Source organism: Synchiropus splendidus, chromosome 3 (assembly GCF_027744825.2).
Source record: "Synchiropus splendidus isolate RoL2022-P1 chromosome 3, RoL_Sspl_1.0, whole genome shotgun sequence".
Classification (NCBI taxonomy): Eukaryota; Metazoa; Chordata; class Actinopteri; order Syngnathiformes; family Callionymidae; genus Synchiropus; species Synchiropus splendidus.
The window spans coordinates 13,595,284-13,613,697 of NC_071336.1; the positions used below are offsets into that span (position 1 = coordinate 13,595,284).

The 18,414-nt window shown below is 42.0% G+C and overlaps 1 protein-coding gene across 5 annotated transcripts; it reads right to left on the reverse strand.

Annotated features, from left to right (window-relative positions):
• Positions 1–165: 165 nt before the first annotated feature.
• Positions 166–18,375, reverse strand: phka1a (phosphorylase kinase, alpha 1a (muscle)). Of its 5 annotated transcripts, XM_053860350.1 has the most exons (35): positions 17,920–18,375; positions 14,935–15,093; positions 14,714–14,761; positions 14,368–14,536; positions 13,097–13,179; positions 12,915–12,995; positions 11,785–11,883; positions 11,546–11,692; positions 11,337–11,390; positions 10,090–10,212; positions 9,926–10,021; positions 9,103–9,210; positions 8,869–8,947; positions 8,651–8,785; positions 7,688–7,797; positions 7,460–7,604; positions 7,313–7,391; positions 6,883–7,043; positions 5,901–6,065; positions 5,723–5,817; positions 5,489–5,634; positions 4,478–4,631; positions 4,219–4,377; positions 4,004–4,133; positions 3,795–3,896; positions 3,607–3,722; positions 3,097–3,132; positions 2,871–2,906; positions 2,719–2,754; positions 2,370–2,399; positions 2,001–2,045; positions 1,759–1,920; positions 1,468–1,521; positions 1,198–1,398; positions 166–1,132 (listed from the first exon to the last, which is right to left on the reverse strand). In XM_053860350.1, the coding sequence occupies exons 1-35, from the start codon at positions 17,995–17,997 to the stop codon at positions 959–961; spliced, it is 3,795 nt and encodes a 1,264-aa protein (XP_053716325.1). In that variant the 5' UTR covers positions 17,998–18,375; the 3' UTR covers positions 166–958. The 5 variants fall into 5 exon arrangements, with proteins under 5 accessions (XP_053716325.1, XP_053716327.1, XP_053716326.1 ...); XM_053860352.1 differs by lacking the exon at positions 3,097–3,132; XM_053860351.1 differs by lacking the exon at positions 2,871–2,906.
• Between the last annotated feature and the right edge of the window lie 39 nt (positions 18,376–18,414).

The window sequence follows — 18,414 nt, forward strand, 5'->3', positions numbered from 1 at the left end:
ACTCTGGTCACTGATTATAGCTACATGTTGAGTTGGAATAGGTGCTTTTTTGAGAAGAAAGCCTAGAATGCGAGGGAAACTTTCCTCATCACCGCGTGAAAGTGTCACCCATTACTAAAGTCATTGGAAAACACTTGACTACATATGGTGGATACAACGATATAAAGTAAACTGAAATAATGAGTAAATAAATTAAACTTCAGGAACAACAGTTTCAATGTGCCAAATTCCGTGTGTAAGGCTGAATTTATTCATGTCAAAAAATTCCTTGGACAGCAAACTTTACTTTAGTTCCGCAGGGGCACAGCACAGTTATCATGTGCAATGCTTGGTTGTTTTTTCTTTCCGAAAAAAAAAAATCCAAAAAACATTTTGCTTAGCTTTCTGTCTGTATATGACTGCTGTAGTTGTTGTAGCTCGGTGCTCATCAAAATATTTTAGTGAGATCAGATTTTTAAAAAAAACTCAATCACCACCAACTGACAAAACAAACTCACGTGTTTAAAAACATCAATTGCATTTTCTTGTTAAGGCACTTCCCTCCACAAACATCACAAGCGCAAGCAATAAAGGGATTTACTGATGCGATCAAACACAGCTGCTTGTTTAAGATTATACATTAATATAGTGGATTGGTTACTTACTAGGATGTTTAATTAAATGGAAGTTGATTTATTTGCATTTGGATTCTTCTTGTTTACTATAAAAAGTTATGGATAAATAGTTCTATAAGAGAAAACTACATTCATTTGTGATAAATGTGCTTTAAAACAGTATATGGCAACTTAAAACAGCTATTTCAAGAACATAATTCACAAAAAGTTGAGGTGAAGGATCACTTCCTGTCATATTGGGGGTCATCATTTTTTCACTTGAGTATCTGAGCACACAAAGTTAGGTTTCAGTATTGAGATTCAGTTGCTGTAACACTGCGATGAGAAGAAAGGCCTCTTCTGTTTCACTGCACAGCGCACGAGCCACAGGGCAGGAAGTCCTGCACGTAGACGGCCACGGCCTTGGTGAGGTAGGTCATGCTGCCAAAGCGACCACTAGGAGCGCTGTCGTACAATAGCCTGCACACTCCTGTGGAGGGGTCTCGTTCAAGGATGTGTTCTTCAGCTTCCAGATCTCTCTGGATGGAGAGGTAAGTAAGGGTTAGAGGCATTTCAACATGTGTGCTGGGAAAACATGAAAGACCTGGTCCTTGTAGAACATGTCGTTGGCGAGGTGGACGATCTTCTCCACATGGATGATGGAGCCGATGCTTGGAATCTCCACGTCCGCCAGCATGGTGAGGACCAGAATGGCCTCCACCAGAAGTTGTCTGTATTCAGGCTGAGGGACACGGTTCAGCACCGTCTCCACATGGACAGAGAACTTGATCTCTCCAGGGGTCATCTGGATGGAAGACGGGGAGCTTCAGATTCTACCACTCTCTGGTTGACAATTGAAGCAGAACACTCAGACCTCTCTGGTGGTTGAAGAAGGAAGGACGAAGCCCTCGATGGACAGTCCGTGACACTACAATTCACCGGAGAAAACTTTCAGTGCAGGTCAAAAATAGAAACAGTATGTCCGGTATCTTTTGTGGATATGTTGCCTCTGGTGAATCCCTGACTCCAGTCTGGCCGAGCATGCATTCAACAACAACATTCAAGTGATGTGCCACTTATTTACACCACAAATGTGCCCCTTTCTAAAATACACAACATGTTCACAATATGATCAGAATAAAAAAAGAAAAGAATATTGTCTCACTTTCTGTAGAATATTCCAGACTTTCTTGTAGAAGCCCACAGGCACTCGATTTAAGGCGCCGTCCAGACGCCTCCTGCGCAGCCACTGCCCGTGCCTGGTGTCCTTGGAGACGGTGATGCCCTCAGGAATATCCAGAGACTCTATTGATGGAAGTCTGTACCTCTAAATGATCAGATGCAGGCAAGAGAAGTGGTGGTTTATCATGCAGTGAGCATCAGAGTGCACAGTGGACCTGTGCTCACCCCAGACTCGATGTTCTCTATGTCCAGGGACTGAGACCTCAGGCTCTGAGAGGAAGACAGGAGGGCAGGGTTACAGGAGAGAGGAACACCTGAGCCTAAAGCCACACTGTGATGCTGCTGCTGCTGCTGCTGTCACGTGGGGCTTCAGCATGGATCAGCAGATGGATCACCACATGCATCACAGTGAAGGTGTGAAAGGAAAGTCAGGTTAAGATTAATAATGATTGGATGAATTTACACTTGAGCAGCATGAAGCACAGGTGGGACTAAAGCGGAGCTGCAGGCTTGATAATTAACCCTCCTCCCATTCTTGTTTAATTATGAATTATCGGCTGAATAACTCAGCACAGGTGGCAGCGGCTGGGTCACCTTGCGTGGAGACATCATGGCCTGTTCAAGCTGAAATACAGGACAGAGATTTTAGTGGACGAAAATGAAAGGAGTGTCTCAAGAACCACAATGTTAAAGGCAACAGGTTGCTGACAGCACTGGTCGTCGTCCAAGTGTGGCGCAAGGAGGAGGAAGGAAAGTTTACTTGACAGTAGAACACAGAGGCGGAGAAGTACATGAAGGCAGGAGACGTAACAATAATGACAAAAGGAAGACTGAAGAAAGCACATCAGAAGCCTGACATAACTCAAGTTGAATGAGACACACACAAATCCTGAATTTAAGAGGCAAGGATTGATTTTTTTTTTAAGACAAAAACTGTGGTCACCTTCACAGAGTCTGTCATTGAGACCCTTCGATCCGTCTAGAACATACAACAAACTTAGTGGGCACACAGGTATACGAATCAAAGATGCTCTCAATCCTTCAGAAGCGACACAAATCAAAACGCCGGACAGAAAGAAGTCCCAAGATATTCACCATAAAAAACTCAGTCAAGGACAACCTGTGCTCCCCCTGCAACACAAAACAAGTCAGGAATCAGCCAACCTGCGAGGACATCAACTGAAAATGAATTGTTCCTTCAATTTAAAAAGCCTCCCATGCCATGACTCCATCACCATCATCATCATCACCACCACAACTGATGCTTTTCATGGCTTCAAGCTGGCGAATTAGCACCAAATGAGATATATACAGTTTTCACCTTCTTGGGTTCTGTCAAGGACAACCTGTGCTCAAGCTGCAAGAGGACAAAAGTCAGATTTGCAATGTGTACAACTGGAACAAACCACTCAGTCCAAGAAGACATGCTTCACTCTATCAGGCTACAGGACCGTCGTCTTTTAGGAGCTAAAATTGCAGCTCTGCTCGAGGGGTTTCAAGTTTATTCGCAGGAAATGGAGAGGAAAAGAGGCGGACATGAGAGAGGGCTGGGGTTTGTGGGACTGGGTTACAGTTGTATTGGCTAACACATCAACTTGATTATTTTTTCATTTATTTAACATATTCAGGTCTACGATAAATAGATAATTGTCTCACTCCCCCCCACAAGGGGGCGCCATTCAAAACAGCATCAGGGGGCTGACCTCCAATGACTGGGATTCTCCCACTCTCCAAAACATCCAGAAGATAATTGATGACTGCAATATGCCTTAGATAAAACAAGACTGGATGACGTGTGCAGGGTTTGGCTGCATGTCATGACAAGCCTTACCATCTTCATGTCACTCTTCAGTTTGCTGATTCCAGCCCGCTCGCTCTTGGTGGCGCCCACGTTACCCAGGTGATGGATGGAAATGGCAGGACTGACTCCAGCATCGAGGTCTCTCACTGCGAACACACCAGACAGACTCACTCGACCTGACTTTTCTCGGAGCAGCAGAAAGAAGCCGGTGCACCGACCGCTGCGCTGAACTCCAAACTCCTTCCCACTGAGGATGTGGTGGAGAAGATTCTTCAGCTCTGATGGACTCAGACTCATCAGGCTCTCTGTGGCCTCCTCTCCTGGAAATCCACCACAACCACATCAGGTCAACAGCAACAGACACTGGTATTCAAATCCAATTCGAATCATCTTAAGACGGCGTGTCATCTTGCAGCAGTGGAGTCACCTGAGCAGTTGAGCGACTGGGCCAGCTCAGTAGCCATCACCTGGATGATGAGGCCGATCCGCAGGCGAAACATCTCGCTGAAAAGGCTGGGCTGTGTCCTGATGCTCATGGCCAGATACACCATAATCTCCTGGATAGTTGAGCCAAATAAATGAGCATTTAATGGCGTCATTTTTCATATTCCTGAATCATGAATTATGGAATGGTCCACATACTTGAGTGAGAATGGCCACACTGATGTTGTTCTCGCTGGCCTTGTCGATGAGGTCAGCCAACTGGTCAGGAGGAATCGGAGCAGTGATGGTTTTCTCTCGTGGTTCAGGGGGGAGGCCCACCGTTAGGTGCTTCTGGTGCGCCAGCAAATCGGAGCAAGCCTTGGGAGCAAACATGGTTCACATATCAGGAAAATAGATGGTTAGATCAGTCAAGTGACGTATGTCCGGAGCAAACTGGCATGTGATGCGTGTGTCGTACCGAGTCCAGCTCCTCCACCTTCTTCTTCAGCATGCCAGAGATCATCCGGATCAGCCCCCAGTGTTTGAGTTCGCCGGCTTTCTCATAGAGATCTGTCAGCAGTGCCCTCACCGTGGGGCCTTTACCATGAAGACGGGTGTCCCACTCCATCCCCCTGAATTCAATGGAATTGAATTTGGACTTTAAAACCAAAACAACTTCTCTGTTAATCTGGCGCTCACCAACAGGCGAGGGCTAAAATCTCATACAGGTACACAGTACAGCGTGAGGCTTGACAAGGATAACCATTTGGCTGCAGAGAGAGCCATCTGCTGGTTGAACCCATTTGAAAATAAGTTTAACTAACCATAAACTAAGCAAATATGACCCGGACGACCTTTGTTGGTAAAGATCATCCAGTACTTTATTAGTGGACTTGGTGATACTGCCATCCCTCTCTTATACTACGAATGATTTCTATAGATAGCATAAATCAAAAGCACTTTAAGGGTTGGTTCTTCATGTCTCCCTTCATGTCTTTTATACCAGTGTAGTAACACTACTGCCGATTTCAATGCTATTAACACAGATTAAAATAACATATGTATACAGCAATAATATCAGGTTAAAAAAATAAAAATCACAGTGTGCGATTAGACTTTCTAAATGCAGTGGGGGCTGCTGATGAAATCAAATTGCCTTCTGCATTGATTTCTTCAGCTTTTTGAATGTATATCTACTAAAATTATTAATACTTGATACAAGAAATAACAGTCAGTTGCTGGTGAAGCTACATTATGACCAGCTCATGAAGGACTGCAGGCAATACTGACCGGTCGATGAAACTTCAGCTTCAGTTCTGTAGCAAATGTACTCAGTGATTTAGTCTTCGCCAGTTGAAATTTTAACCCAACAACATTCACAGGAGCAAAAACCTCATGAACAAACGGATAATGATCATGTAATTACAGCTTGAAGAGGTTCATCAACATCCGCGCAGTGACTCACACGCAACACCAAGATGCATCTCACTTGTCTTTGTAGAGGATGTAGAGGATGTCCGCCTGGTCGCGGAGACTCTCTGTGTCTCTCAGCAGCTGGACCAGCGCGTGATGATCGATGGCTCCGCTGGGATCTCTGGGGATTCCGCTCTGTGGGGTCACGGTCACCTCTGGAACCTGAGGACAATGAACCTCCACACTGACTAAACCTCAACCAAAACACCACTGTACGTTTAAATGAAGAGTTCATCATTTGAGGCTCTACCTGGCTGTCGTGCGGTGCAGGGGATTCTGGGAGATTGAGGTTGAGAGACGGCTGAGGGGAGCGGAACAGCTTGTTGGACAGATACATGTTAACATCTGGGTAGGGAAGGAATAAATGTTATTCAGTTTTTTTTAAATGTTAAGTTTGATAATGAGTGATGAAAAATGCACACGCTCACTCTGGACGTCGAGAGTTTGAGCCTTGCTCATTAGAGTCACCATCTCCTTGGTCTTGGTGGCTGCAGCCTTGAATCTCCCCAGAGCCCCTGCCTGCTGCTTCTGGGGTTTCTTAGGAGCTGAGTGGGCCAAAAGGTGGTCCAAATACTCAGCAAGGTCATCGGCCTCTGAGCAGGTTTGGAGGTATAAAAGGACAAGTTTAGCAAGAAAAACGCTATTTAAATATCACTAGACGCAGTATCTTTTAATCTACAAATAAATCAAGGAACAAATAGTTTTAGGTGGAAGTATTAAGCTTTACATATTTCACTTACCTTTTCCAGAAGAGAGAGTCTCTATACCCTTACCAAATGGCCACTAAATCATGACTTAAGTTTGACATTGTCTTTGTTTCATTTTTGCTGCAAGGCTGGAGCAGCAGCGAGAGCAGCGGTTTTAGCAGCAGAAGGGAACGACACGCTTGTAAGACACATATAACTAGAACTTAAATTATTCTAAAAGGACGGAACGTGTAACAGAAGCTAGTCACAACAGTTACCGGAGAAGAGAAGAAAAACAAGTCCTCTATTTCAGAAGTATTTACATTAAGATGCAGTATCAAAAGATCATATGCATCATACTGTAGATCATGCGGTCAAGAGATATTATTTCTAAACATCCATGCTATAAATGTAAAATTTTGATTTTATCAAAGGATATATTTCCAGATCTCTGATGGGCAGCAGCCATTTAACACACATCTCATTCAAGAAAAAAAGCAAAAAATTCAGCCTTGAAACATATTTCAGAGCAAAATGAGATGCTGAAGCTTCTGCATCAACCAAAAAAAGCACACAATGGATGGTGCCAAGTGTGGTCATGCAGCGTGAGAGAGGATGTGGTCAGAGTGTGAGAAGGAGCAGGTGTTAACAACTTAACTGGATGATTAGGAATAGTTTTGACAGCAAGTCTTCACCCATCCATCGTCTCTCGTCTTTTTCTTACCATCATCACATCGTAATTCATGCACGTATCCTTCGCCGTCATCATCATCATCATACTCTTCATCGGGACGGTGCATGCTGCCAGGCACCTTACCATCCAAGAAGCTGAGGTGAGCGAAGCACGAAGTGGTCAAAAACTCTGACAGCTTGCCCGTCTGGATCCTGAAGAGGCGGAGAGTGGTTTGGACAGGATGAGAAGAAACGCGTGTGAATCCCAGTGCACTTGAACCAGTTTAAAAAACACAGCTCCACCCACACTAGAACAGGAAGAATAAATTGCTCCATATGAACCCATGACTTTCTTGCCAGCTTTCTCTCTTATAAACAATGTTATTTTGAATGGCTCGGCAAGACTTCACAGTCAGATGTCAACATGTTTTTATAGCACTCAAAGAATTGAAGTGATGCAGATGAAGTTGTTTAAATGTTACCTGGCGCCTCCATAGTAACCATCTTGTAACTTCCTAAGTGTTGCCACGACAGCAGGGTCCAGGTTCGTGCGGTCCTCAGCTAAACACAAAAGCGTCTATGATGAGAACCTAATGGTGTTAAAGAAACAAACAAACATCAGCACTCACTCAGCATCGACTGTGAGATGGGGAACGTGACCGTGGGCCGGCCAGTCATCCTCCATCTCGAAGCAAGGTAGGAAATTTCAGTCCTAAGCATCTCCACGATCATCTTGTTGTCCAAGGCCAGGTAGAACTGTTGATGGTCAATAAACTGGAACAGAGAGGCAAGGAGGAGGATTTATTTCATCTCTCCCTCATGTGTGAAAGCATCTTCTCCTCTAGTGACCCGCTGACCTGGGGAGTGAAAGAGAACATGGTGTTTCTGATGATGTAGAACTTGGAGGTCCCCAGAACCCCTATTCTCCTGTTGGGACGTCCGGTCAGACCGAGGCGAGGGTTGCGACCTGTCAGACAAATAAACAGCAATGTCTTAAAGTCCACCAACATTCCTATCTATTTTTATATATTATATTTTAATATATTATATATATATATATATATATATATATATATATATATATATATATATATATATATATATATATATATATATATATATATACAGGGCCCAGTCAGAGGCCAAACAAAAATTCTATGAATTGAAAAGCTCATAATGGGAAATACAACACAATGCAGTATCAGATTTAATTCTTGGAGTGTAGTTTTAGAATGAAGCATCTCCAAAGTTCACTGCTGACTCCACCATGTGAGAAGGTTTGCGCAAACTTCTAGTCACACTCCCATCTTTCATTTAATTTCTTTCCATCTGCTTCAATATTTTAATAGTTTCCAAATTCATTGCTGATATTTAAATATCTGTTTATGAGACAAAAGACCTACAAAGACTCTCACAAAGACGTGAAAAAAATGCATGTATTAATGCTAGATATGAAGTGAAAATGGCAGTCTGGATTTGGGCCCCTGGGACAGTTACAAGCTTCATGAAGGAATATTTTGAAAGAGCTTAGAAATCTCCGCCTACTCCAACCATTGATCTAAGTTCATTAATTATTGATGTGCTGATTAGATATTGATTTTAATCAACCTTTTAAATAACTGGATTCATGCCAAATCAACACTTATCACTGGACTTGTGATCAGGGCAGGAAAGAGCAAGGTCCGATTTAAACGTCTTCCATTCCTGCTTGACAACTTGTATCAGTCACATGAACAGAAACTGAGGCAGACATCTGTTTTGCATGTCCGCAGTTGTAGCCCAAAGCCCAACTCGGTTAGTAATATTCTAATAAGAAGTACCAAGTCTGGCATAGATGTGACTGAGGACTCTGGATGGCTGTACGTGGATGGGATGGATGTCGGCCACCGTCTCCACATCTATTCCGTCCTTCAGAAGCAGCTCTTTGATCTCCTCCGTCTCAGCCAGAATGGACACTGTAAGCGAAAACCCAGAGACAAATACAAAATGGTCATTGATCTAAGGATAAAATTGAGCTGTTAATGCTCAACACACTGACCCTGCACCACCACATCAGGCTTGGTGATGGTGGAGAAACGTCGGTTTAACGGGTCGATCTCACCTGGCGCCAGAAAACCCTAGAAAAAAAATGAATAAATAAAATGATTGACTTGTACAACAAGGAATGTTTAGAATAAAAATAACTACTAATGAAAAGGCTTAAGAAAATACACATGCTTTTCGTGTAGTAAAGTCATAGATGAAATTTCCCCAAAGTCAAACGATGCTTCACCTCACTCAGAAGTTTTCCCAGAATGTAGAGTGACTGTCCCCATTTTAGCGGTAGTTTTCCCATCGGAACTCTCTCCACAGAGTGAGGGTTCATGTACTCTTCCTCCACCTGACAGAGTTAACCACAGTACAAAAAAAGTTACACAACAGTAAAATAGTTCAACAATAGTGACGTCTTGATGTTGGTGACCGTTGAGCTTGTCAGAGGATGTAGGGTCTAACGCTGGGGAGCTACTGATGGACGGATGGATCAGTCGGCGCCACAACAGCAAAAGGACAAACAAAAATAAGGAATACATAATAAATAATCAACATGAACTGGATGATATAAGAGGCAATTGTACAATATATAAATGCATGAGGGTAAACAAAGCGCTGGTACTGCTGATACTCTCCGCTAATTGATGAAGCGTTCCAGTTATTTAACATTTGAAAACCGTGAGTATTGCAGTCGGTTTCAGGACCCATTTGAGGTGAACTTTCAGGCCAGAAGATTCTTACACAGCATCAGAAGTACAGATGACACAGCTGTTTTGGCACTTCTCCCTTGTTCCTTGAAGTTGCTTTACCCACTTCTAACAATGCTCAACATCTTTTGGCTAGAAGAGACTTATATGGACGGTGTTACAATTACCATATCTTTTTTTACCTGCACCAAATGCATGCCAGAAGCAATTATTAAGCATTTCTGCTCCATGGTTACTGCAAAAATGTGCTGTGTTTTATACCCATTCAGTGTTCTAACTCAACAGAACCAACTTGGTTGACAATGAATATATTGAAAACAAGTGCAACACAAGTGGAGTAATAAAGAAGGTGCAGACTTTATCTGATGGAACACTGTAGAGTTCTGGGAGGAGCCGGATGCCATCTTTCTGTTTGATCAGGATTCCCTCCAGAGCTTCCTGGTATTCTTCTACCTACATGTCAATAGGTTTCGTCAATTACATGTGAGTCGATCCAAAGCCGAATCGCACCACTGATTTACCTGCTGTGGGCTGTTGATGAAAATACCATCCAGAATGAGGTAGGTCCAGAACAGAGGCCACTCACACTCAATGTTCTCAAACAACTTGAGCTCAGCGGACTCATAATAAAGACGGTTTGGATCCTGTGACAAGAAAGGGATGAGACATACATGTCAGCAGAAAATAACAAAACTATTTGATCTTTGTATAATGTGCAATGCAAGACAAATGTACACTGTATCAGTGAAAATGTGGAACTTACTGACAAAGGAAATGAAAACACCTAAACAACATAGAAACTAGGAACTGACTGACAATAACACACAACTGACTAGACATAAGAGATTTCTCATTGACATACCATCCAAAACAAATGGCTAACCTTAACCAGGACAATGTCATATAGTCCTCACAAGGATGTTTTGTCAAGAATGGGTCCCCACAAAGTGGGATAAACATACACACACAAACACACATTGCTGGGAAGAAGGGAAGAAGTTATTCGAGCTGTATAGCACTCCACTCCTTTTCAATACGTGTAAAATGTGACACGAAATGTAGTTTGCAGTTATGTTGGAGCAAAAGTCATGTCAGTGTAACTACTATGTATTACAGTAGATTCATTCATTCAAAGTTTCAATATCTTCATTGCCAGATTTAATTTCCCCAATATAAGGACATGTAATATAATTACTGCTACTAATACTAAAATAATAATAATAGTAATAAAGCAAGGTCAAAATCCATGTTGTAATTATAGGTCCTCAAAATGAGCACACAATGACAATTAGTAATGTTCATGAATTATTAATGGTTCACCAAAAAAACATCACCCCATTCCTTGAGAAATCCCATAATGCACTGCCACAATTGGCAACCTCATGAAACTTTTCAAGAGTCAAACATTTCAATATTTTAATTACAATCCTAAACATATGCAACTGGGCATTAGAAATAATTGTACTTCAGAGGAATGTAATTTCAGAAAACATATTGTTTCTATGGGTTTTCTGTGCCTACGGATAATTTTCTTCTACATATTAAAGCTGATAGAGAACAAATCAATCCAGACAGAGCTTAAAGCTTTTCATTAGCACGTGATGCAAATGACCTCTTTTGGGTTCCTCTTATGTAACACAGCTCCTGACATGCAGTTCAAGTCGCTTGCTACCATTCTGCATTTGTTCACCTGACTGTGACAGAGTGGCAAGTTCAATTCAGGCAGCAGTTGCATGGGAAAACAGGCTTAAAAACATTGCAAATGTACCTCTTTAGGAGTTTTGTGTCCGTCTCGTAGAAACCTGCAGCAGCCGTATCGACCCTGAATAACAACATGGTCTTTCAGAGCAGGAAAAAGACATCTCTCTCACTTCCCTCTGACTGTTCTGCTCTTTATATCGACCAATATATCTAACACACAGTTCACGTCCATAAGTTTTAGTCTCCATTCATATACAACACATGGCTGACAATTACCTGCAGCTTAGATATGATCTCTTCCTTGGTCATATTGACAATGTTGATGTCTTCCACAGCAAACGCAGGATACGAGATGATGGCCAAGACGCCCGCATCCACCTCCTTGGACATGGATGCTCGAGGCAACATGGAGGTCAGGATGGACTGGGTTAAGATCACAGATGAAGTTGGACTCGAACAGAAAATATGCTTGCAAATCGATTTGAAATGAACACAGGAAAGTCATGTATGTGAACCTGGCAGTGCTGAATGTCATCGGCTAGAGCATGGACAACAGATCCAGGACCTCCTTTGGCTCCAAACAGGTTAAGGTCATCTAAAGCCTCCAGCGCAGCCTAAAGAACACCAGGTGACACTCAGTGAAGCCAGACCAAGCTGCAGTAAATACCACAACTTAATTTTGTTGTTGAATATTCACAGTCACACAATGACAGCTGCTTCACACTGAATGAACCCTTTCAGTTGGTAGAACCTTTTCAGCAACCAGTTGAGTTATTCGAACTTTCCAGGGGCTACTTAACTATATCCAGTTGAACAACATAGATATGATAGAATTTTCTGTAATATGCTGGTAATGTGCAGCTTTAAGCAACTTCATCTACTTTTTGGGTATTTTTTATTTAAATGTATTTAAATAGCTCAAGCTATAAATTACAGTTTTGGCCAGGAATGTGATTTTTCTTCTTTCTAACACAATTAAAAAAGACCTCTATGGCTTAAATCATGTTTATTTCAGTCTCCAATTGAGCACACTCTTTACTCTTATTCACTCTTCACTCTTAATCCACTATTCTCCACAGGGGTCTGAGTCACTCTCAGCAGATACCAGTCTTATCATGATTATTGAGGGTTTATTGTATTAATAAAATACAGATTAAAACAATGATAACAAACAAAAGTCCTTCCGATTCATTTACCACCACTTTGTATTGGTGTTTGCTTTCATGTGTTACAGAGGAGCATGAATAGTTCCTGGAGAGTGATACAAAGGTCGGGAGCAAGGTCTTAGGAACTGCGAACCATGTTATGATATAGTTTCTAGTTCCTGGAGTCCAAAGGCACACTAAACTGTTGAGAACTAAAATAGTTGTGCAAAAGCAGCTAATGTCCCCTAGTGCTTCCATGGCTTAATTTAACTTGTGTGTGTGTGTGTTCATGTTCATTGCGGGAGTGCAGTGTTATTTCTGATTGAGATGCCATTCTTGGAAGACCACAGAGAAACCGATACCACCTGCACCCTCTCGCCAAAGGACAGATGGGTACAACGTTATGTAAATTTAGAGCATATGTCAAAACTCATTATGAGCCAAGGAAAAGGTATACACTTTCCAAAGAAGAACTTGAGCGTGTGTGTGTGTGTGTGTACCTTGGCTGTGCCAATAGAGCTGGCATTGATCTCAGTGATGCCCTGGTTAGTTTTGTCTCCACGTTCCCACATGCCATAATCCTGAATATCACCAAAACAGAACAGCATCGGTACACTACAAATCATGCAGCGACTTTATACAGTATAAGGCAACACATTGCAGTTAATGAACGAAAACTTACTGCCACTTTGTAGGCTGCCTCGATGTAAAACATGAGATTTTGAACAACATCCACTTCATCTTGAGTGTAGACTATATGAAGACCTGCGACACATAAGCATCTGACTAAAACCACTCACTTGAAGTTATGGAGAGTTCTGTAGATGTTTTATCGGCTTTCAAAAACAGAACATAAGATACACAGATACAAGAGAGTGTGGGCTTGTTGGTCCTACTTAGTGGGGCGACCAATTCTTAACAGAACACTATCCTTGTGAGGACCGTATGACTTCGTGGGGACATATGGCTAGACCCAACGAGGTTAAGCCTCAATTTGCGGATCAAGTCTTCTAAATGATTGGGTCATTATAATTGGGTTTAAGTCCTGGTTAAGGTTAGAAATTTGTTTTGGATGGTTAGGTTTAGGGTGAGAGGCTGGGAAAAGCATTAATGATGTCAATGAGAAACGTCACAATGTCCCCACAAGGATAGAAATGCAAGTGTGTGTGTGTGTGTGTGTGTGCGTGTGCGTGTGTGTGTGTGTGTGTGTGTGTGTGCGTGTGTGTGTGCGTGTGCGTGTGTGTGTGTGTGTGTGTGCGTGTGCGTGTGCGTGTGCGTGTGCGTGTGCGTGTGTGTGTGTGTGTGTGTGTGTGTGTGTGTGTGTGTGTGTGTGTGCGCGCGACCTAAGCAGTCGGGCAAACAGAAGCAGTTTGGGTGCATAAGTGAAAAGCTCTTGTTTGTTGCCCACACAACGACTCTCTGTGCAAAATTTGAAAACAATAATTAACTTCATTGGTATTCTTGTGAGGAAATTGAGTCAGAAAAGCAGCAAGTCAGAGGCAAAGTGGAGACACGAACAGCAACAGTGCCAGTTTGAGCATCAACATCAATCGGGGATTAAGTCAGTTATGTCTAATTTAATGACACAAGGGGCCATACTTCTGAACACAATCTAGTCTGAGGGCTCAACAAAGTAAATGTTTACCAGTTAGCCTTTTGTGCTTTTGTTTACATTCAATGTACATAAAAGTACGGTAAACAATAGTGATGCGCCGGTGAGGCTTCATGAAACAGTGTCTTCATTTTCAACGCTCAGTAGGTGTCGTTCTTAGTTTCACAATGATACGATGCTGCAGTTCACAGCAGAAGACACACAGTCACTGGGACTACAACAACTATGTATGCAGCAGTGCCCCAAAAACCTGACATACAGTAATAAATATATGCCGTGAACACAAACATTGCTGGTGTGACGCTGTTTGAAAAGTATTCAATCTCATGATGGTTTCATACCAGAAGCTGTCATTTGTGCAAGGAAGAGCAGGAAGAGAGAGGTGGCGTCGACCTGCAGGTGACCCCACTGGTCATCTCCGACAACGGTGGCGCAGGTCCTGGTGTTGTACTTAGCATGGAGTGAGTCTGAGGTGCTTCTGCTGTACTTGAACTTCTCTACCTTGTCCAGCTGTGGAGGCAAACAAACAGAACTCTGAATCATCTAAGAACACACTTGGTATAGCGAATTCGTTTTTGTCTATTGATTTGAAACGATTTTAAGTTTTCATACTCAGGCTGCAGGAAAGTCGTGCAGAGGGATTTATAATGGAAAGATATATAATGGAATCAGCTCCACATAGCATACCTGCCTCATTATACACTGGAGGATTCCTCTCATGAGCTTGACCACACTCTAAAGAGAGAGGGAGGGTGAGAGAGCAAGAGAGGGATTAATGTCAACATTCCTGACACATCGCAGCAGTGTCCAGGAAGAGAAACGTGAAACTGAAACCAAGTCGGGGCATCATCAGTAGTATAAAAAGGAACAGCAAGAACACATGGACTCACACACTAACACACACCAACCTGCTCAAGTTCGTAGGCCTTGGCTTTATCTTCATCCCGGTCAGCGTTCTTCCTGTAGGCAAGACTGAGGGCCCACACTGACAGGATGCTGTAGACATTGTCTCTCACCCAGGCGTCTGGCTGATCAGTGCTGCCAGGCAGAAGACCCGTGACTGGATCCTGATTAAAATACGCAATATGGTTAACCAACAGTGACAATAGATATGTAAGGGAGAGAGACTTCTGAATAATAGCCTACAAACTATGAACAAGATTTTGAAACATGACACAGATTTGAACAAAAGACACAGGACAATGAACCTGACAGTAATAACCAAATCCTAATGTGGCTAGAGGCAACAGAACTAGGGCTGAAAAAGACAAAAAATTTCATCTCAATAAATTGCACTGTAGCTGACTTTACTTGTGATTAATGGCACACATTTTGTACCTCTTCTATATGTAACTTAACGGACGACTTTATCAACACAAGAGTGGCCAATAATGTTCACAATGTTATGCTCTTAGCATGTTTTTTAACCTCTCCTGTGCCTCTGAGGCAATTCTGAAGATGTTCTTGACAGTATCCGTTGTGCTGGGTTGTTAGCAAACAAATGTTTGCATGAGGTTAGGAAAGCATTATTGGCCACTCTTGTGTTGATAAAATCTTCCTTTAAATTACATTTAGAGCAGGTACAAAATGTGTGATTAATTTGTCATTAATCGTGAGGTAATGCAGCTTCAGTGCGCTTAATTGAGATCAAAACTTTAATCTATTGACAGCCCTAAATAGAACACAATTCCCTAAATTCCAAGGAAATGAAGATGTCTTTGCACATTTCTTAAACACAGACACAACACCAAACGTTGTCAGCTATATTTATAAGGTTGGAGGAGCAGGAGAAAACCACATTTCATCACAATCTGATCAAAAACATTACTTTCAGAGGAAATAAAGCGGAGACGCTTTTGTAGAAATACACACATACAGTACATGCATAACGCTTCATACAGTCTGCATGTAGTTACACACTGGTAAAGTAATGCTGAGGGATCGATAGCGGCGTCAGTCTGGATTGGCTAATACTATCTGAAATAACTGGTATCAGATTTTTTACAAGAACCCGTCTGATCCGATCCACAGATTCAAATATCTACAATTTCACTTAACGTGACCTGTCTTCTTGAATTTACAATGGGATGTCAAACAAGTGCACAGTCTAGTATTTTTATTTTATTTATTTATTTTTTCCAATGTTTTTACTTTGTTGCACTTTTATTGATACCATCCATTAAAAGCTTTACACTTTCATGAAGCTAAAGCAGTAGTGAACAACATCATTGGGATGGTGTTTATAGGTGTTAGTATTCAGCAGTTGACAACCGTAAACATTATTAACAACTTTTTGAGTGACAAATAGAAGGTATCGGTATGAACCGATCCTCACGGCTGCAGAATTGTTATTGATGATGATGCAAAACATCATTGGTCAAAAACATTGAAACTTCCTGTTTGCAAACAACTTGTGACACTTCTAAACATTTGACAGCCTAAGAGTTTTGTGAGTCTCACAACATCACAAGCTGAAGATAAAAAGATGTACTGATCTAAGCAATAAAAAATGTTGACTTCATTTCTGTACCAGACTACTTTGCGCATATAAATATGTAAAGTGAGACACGTTTCCTGCCCTTGTAAAGATGTTGACCTTTAGGCAGCAGATTTGTCCCATCAAGAGGTAATGTATCTGGGCTGAACTGTGCAGACCTGCCAGCAGTTGAGCAGATGACACTCAAGGTGAACTCTAGCTAGATTCACAGATGAATTCAGATATAACAGAGCTGTATAGTGTACGAGTACTCACAGATACCGAATACGAGTACTTAAACAGTAACACATAAAGTTTGATTTTTTTTTAAAAATCCATACATAATAGGTATTTTTTTTAAACAGTTTTCCTCAGTTTTAGTTTGCAGTACAAACACAAATTAGACAAAGCTGTCATAAACTGACATTCAAAATCTGTGCACTGTCACAAAGTGGTATTATAAGTGGCCATTCTTTGAGTAAAAATACGAGTACTCAAGCCCGGAATTAGACCGATATCCAATACCGGTATCGGTGCATCCCTATACAGAACTATCTTGATGAAGCTAATCCCTTTAGAGTCAACTGAAGAAAACTTTGACACCAAGGGAGTATTGACAAATTCTTTGGGACATGGATGACTAAAATTCCTACATCAGGTCTACATCAGGTCAAGCTCTTTATATTAAAAGGGACAACATCAGAGAAGTTTATGTTGATTTGAAATACATTTTAAACACTCAAAAAACTATGGAGAAAATGTGCGATGAATAACATTCCAACAACAATCCCGGATGATTTGACAACAAGATTCTATAGTCAGTGAATTCAGTCAAATGCATTAGATTGCTCTGGAATGACTGGAAACGTTGGCACGAGACAGAGTTTCACTTCACTTATCAGGAAAACAACCTGCCTGTTACACCTTTCGTCTTCCATAAGAGTGATCATTGTCAACTATGACATGATCAACAACTGCATTATTACATAGCCTCCTTGTTATAGTATCGCAACGACCTAGTGGTAACAGTGGGGATGGTGAGCCATCGCAGCAGCAGGGCTACAGATATGGCAGGAATAAACTCAGTCGCCAACCACGTACCGCTGAGAAGGGGGTGGAAATAAAAGCAGTAGTATTGGAGCGGTGCAGTCGGAGCTGCAGGTCTGTGAGGCAGATGATGAAGTGCTCGTAAGAGACGGAGAAGAAGGGTAAAGAGCTTGCACATCACCGGCAGTTGTCTTAATGGAGAATGCAATGGGGGTTTAAAGTCTTCGACTTACGCATCAAAAGTGTATTGAAAGACGAGTAGCGTAAATGAACTATTCATGCTTATCAACTGCCAATGCAGTTTCATCGTGTTTTGTGGTGCTGTAAAGCCTATTAAATCAGATTTTGAAAGAATTGGAAGCGGACGTACCTGGTGTTGCAGGATAGTTTGTTGGACGATCCGAGCATAGTTGTCAAGTTTCACGCCTGAGTTGCTTCTGCTTCTCATGGTGACAAGTCCACAAGCAGTCGACAACAACAGCTAGCAAGTTCCACTGGAGTTAAGTCATGACAGCGGTGATCTCTGGAAAACCCAACGACTCAAGTTGAGTACGACAACACCGAAAACCACCGAGGTCATCCGGCCGCTGCAAAACAGCTCAGCAGCAGGCAAGCGCTGTAACGTGAAGCTACAGGGCAATTCGCAACATTTACGCCATTACCGGATGTGAGGGGATTATTTCAAAACATTCCCAAAGCTCTCAGCGTAAAAACGGATGAATTTGGAGTCTCGAGGGTTAGAATCCAGAAAGAATAGAAAAAGAAAAGGAAAAAAAAACTTGACTCGATTACGTGTATGTGACACATAACATTTAGCAGAAGTTAAAGAATTATGACCGGAAGTATGTCAGAACACTAAAACTTA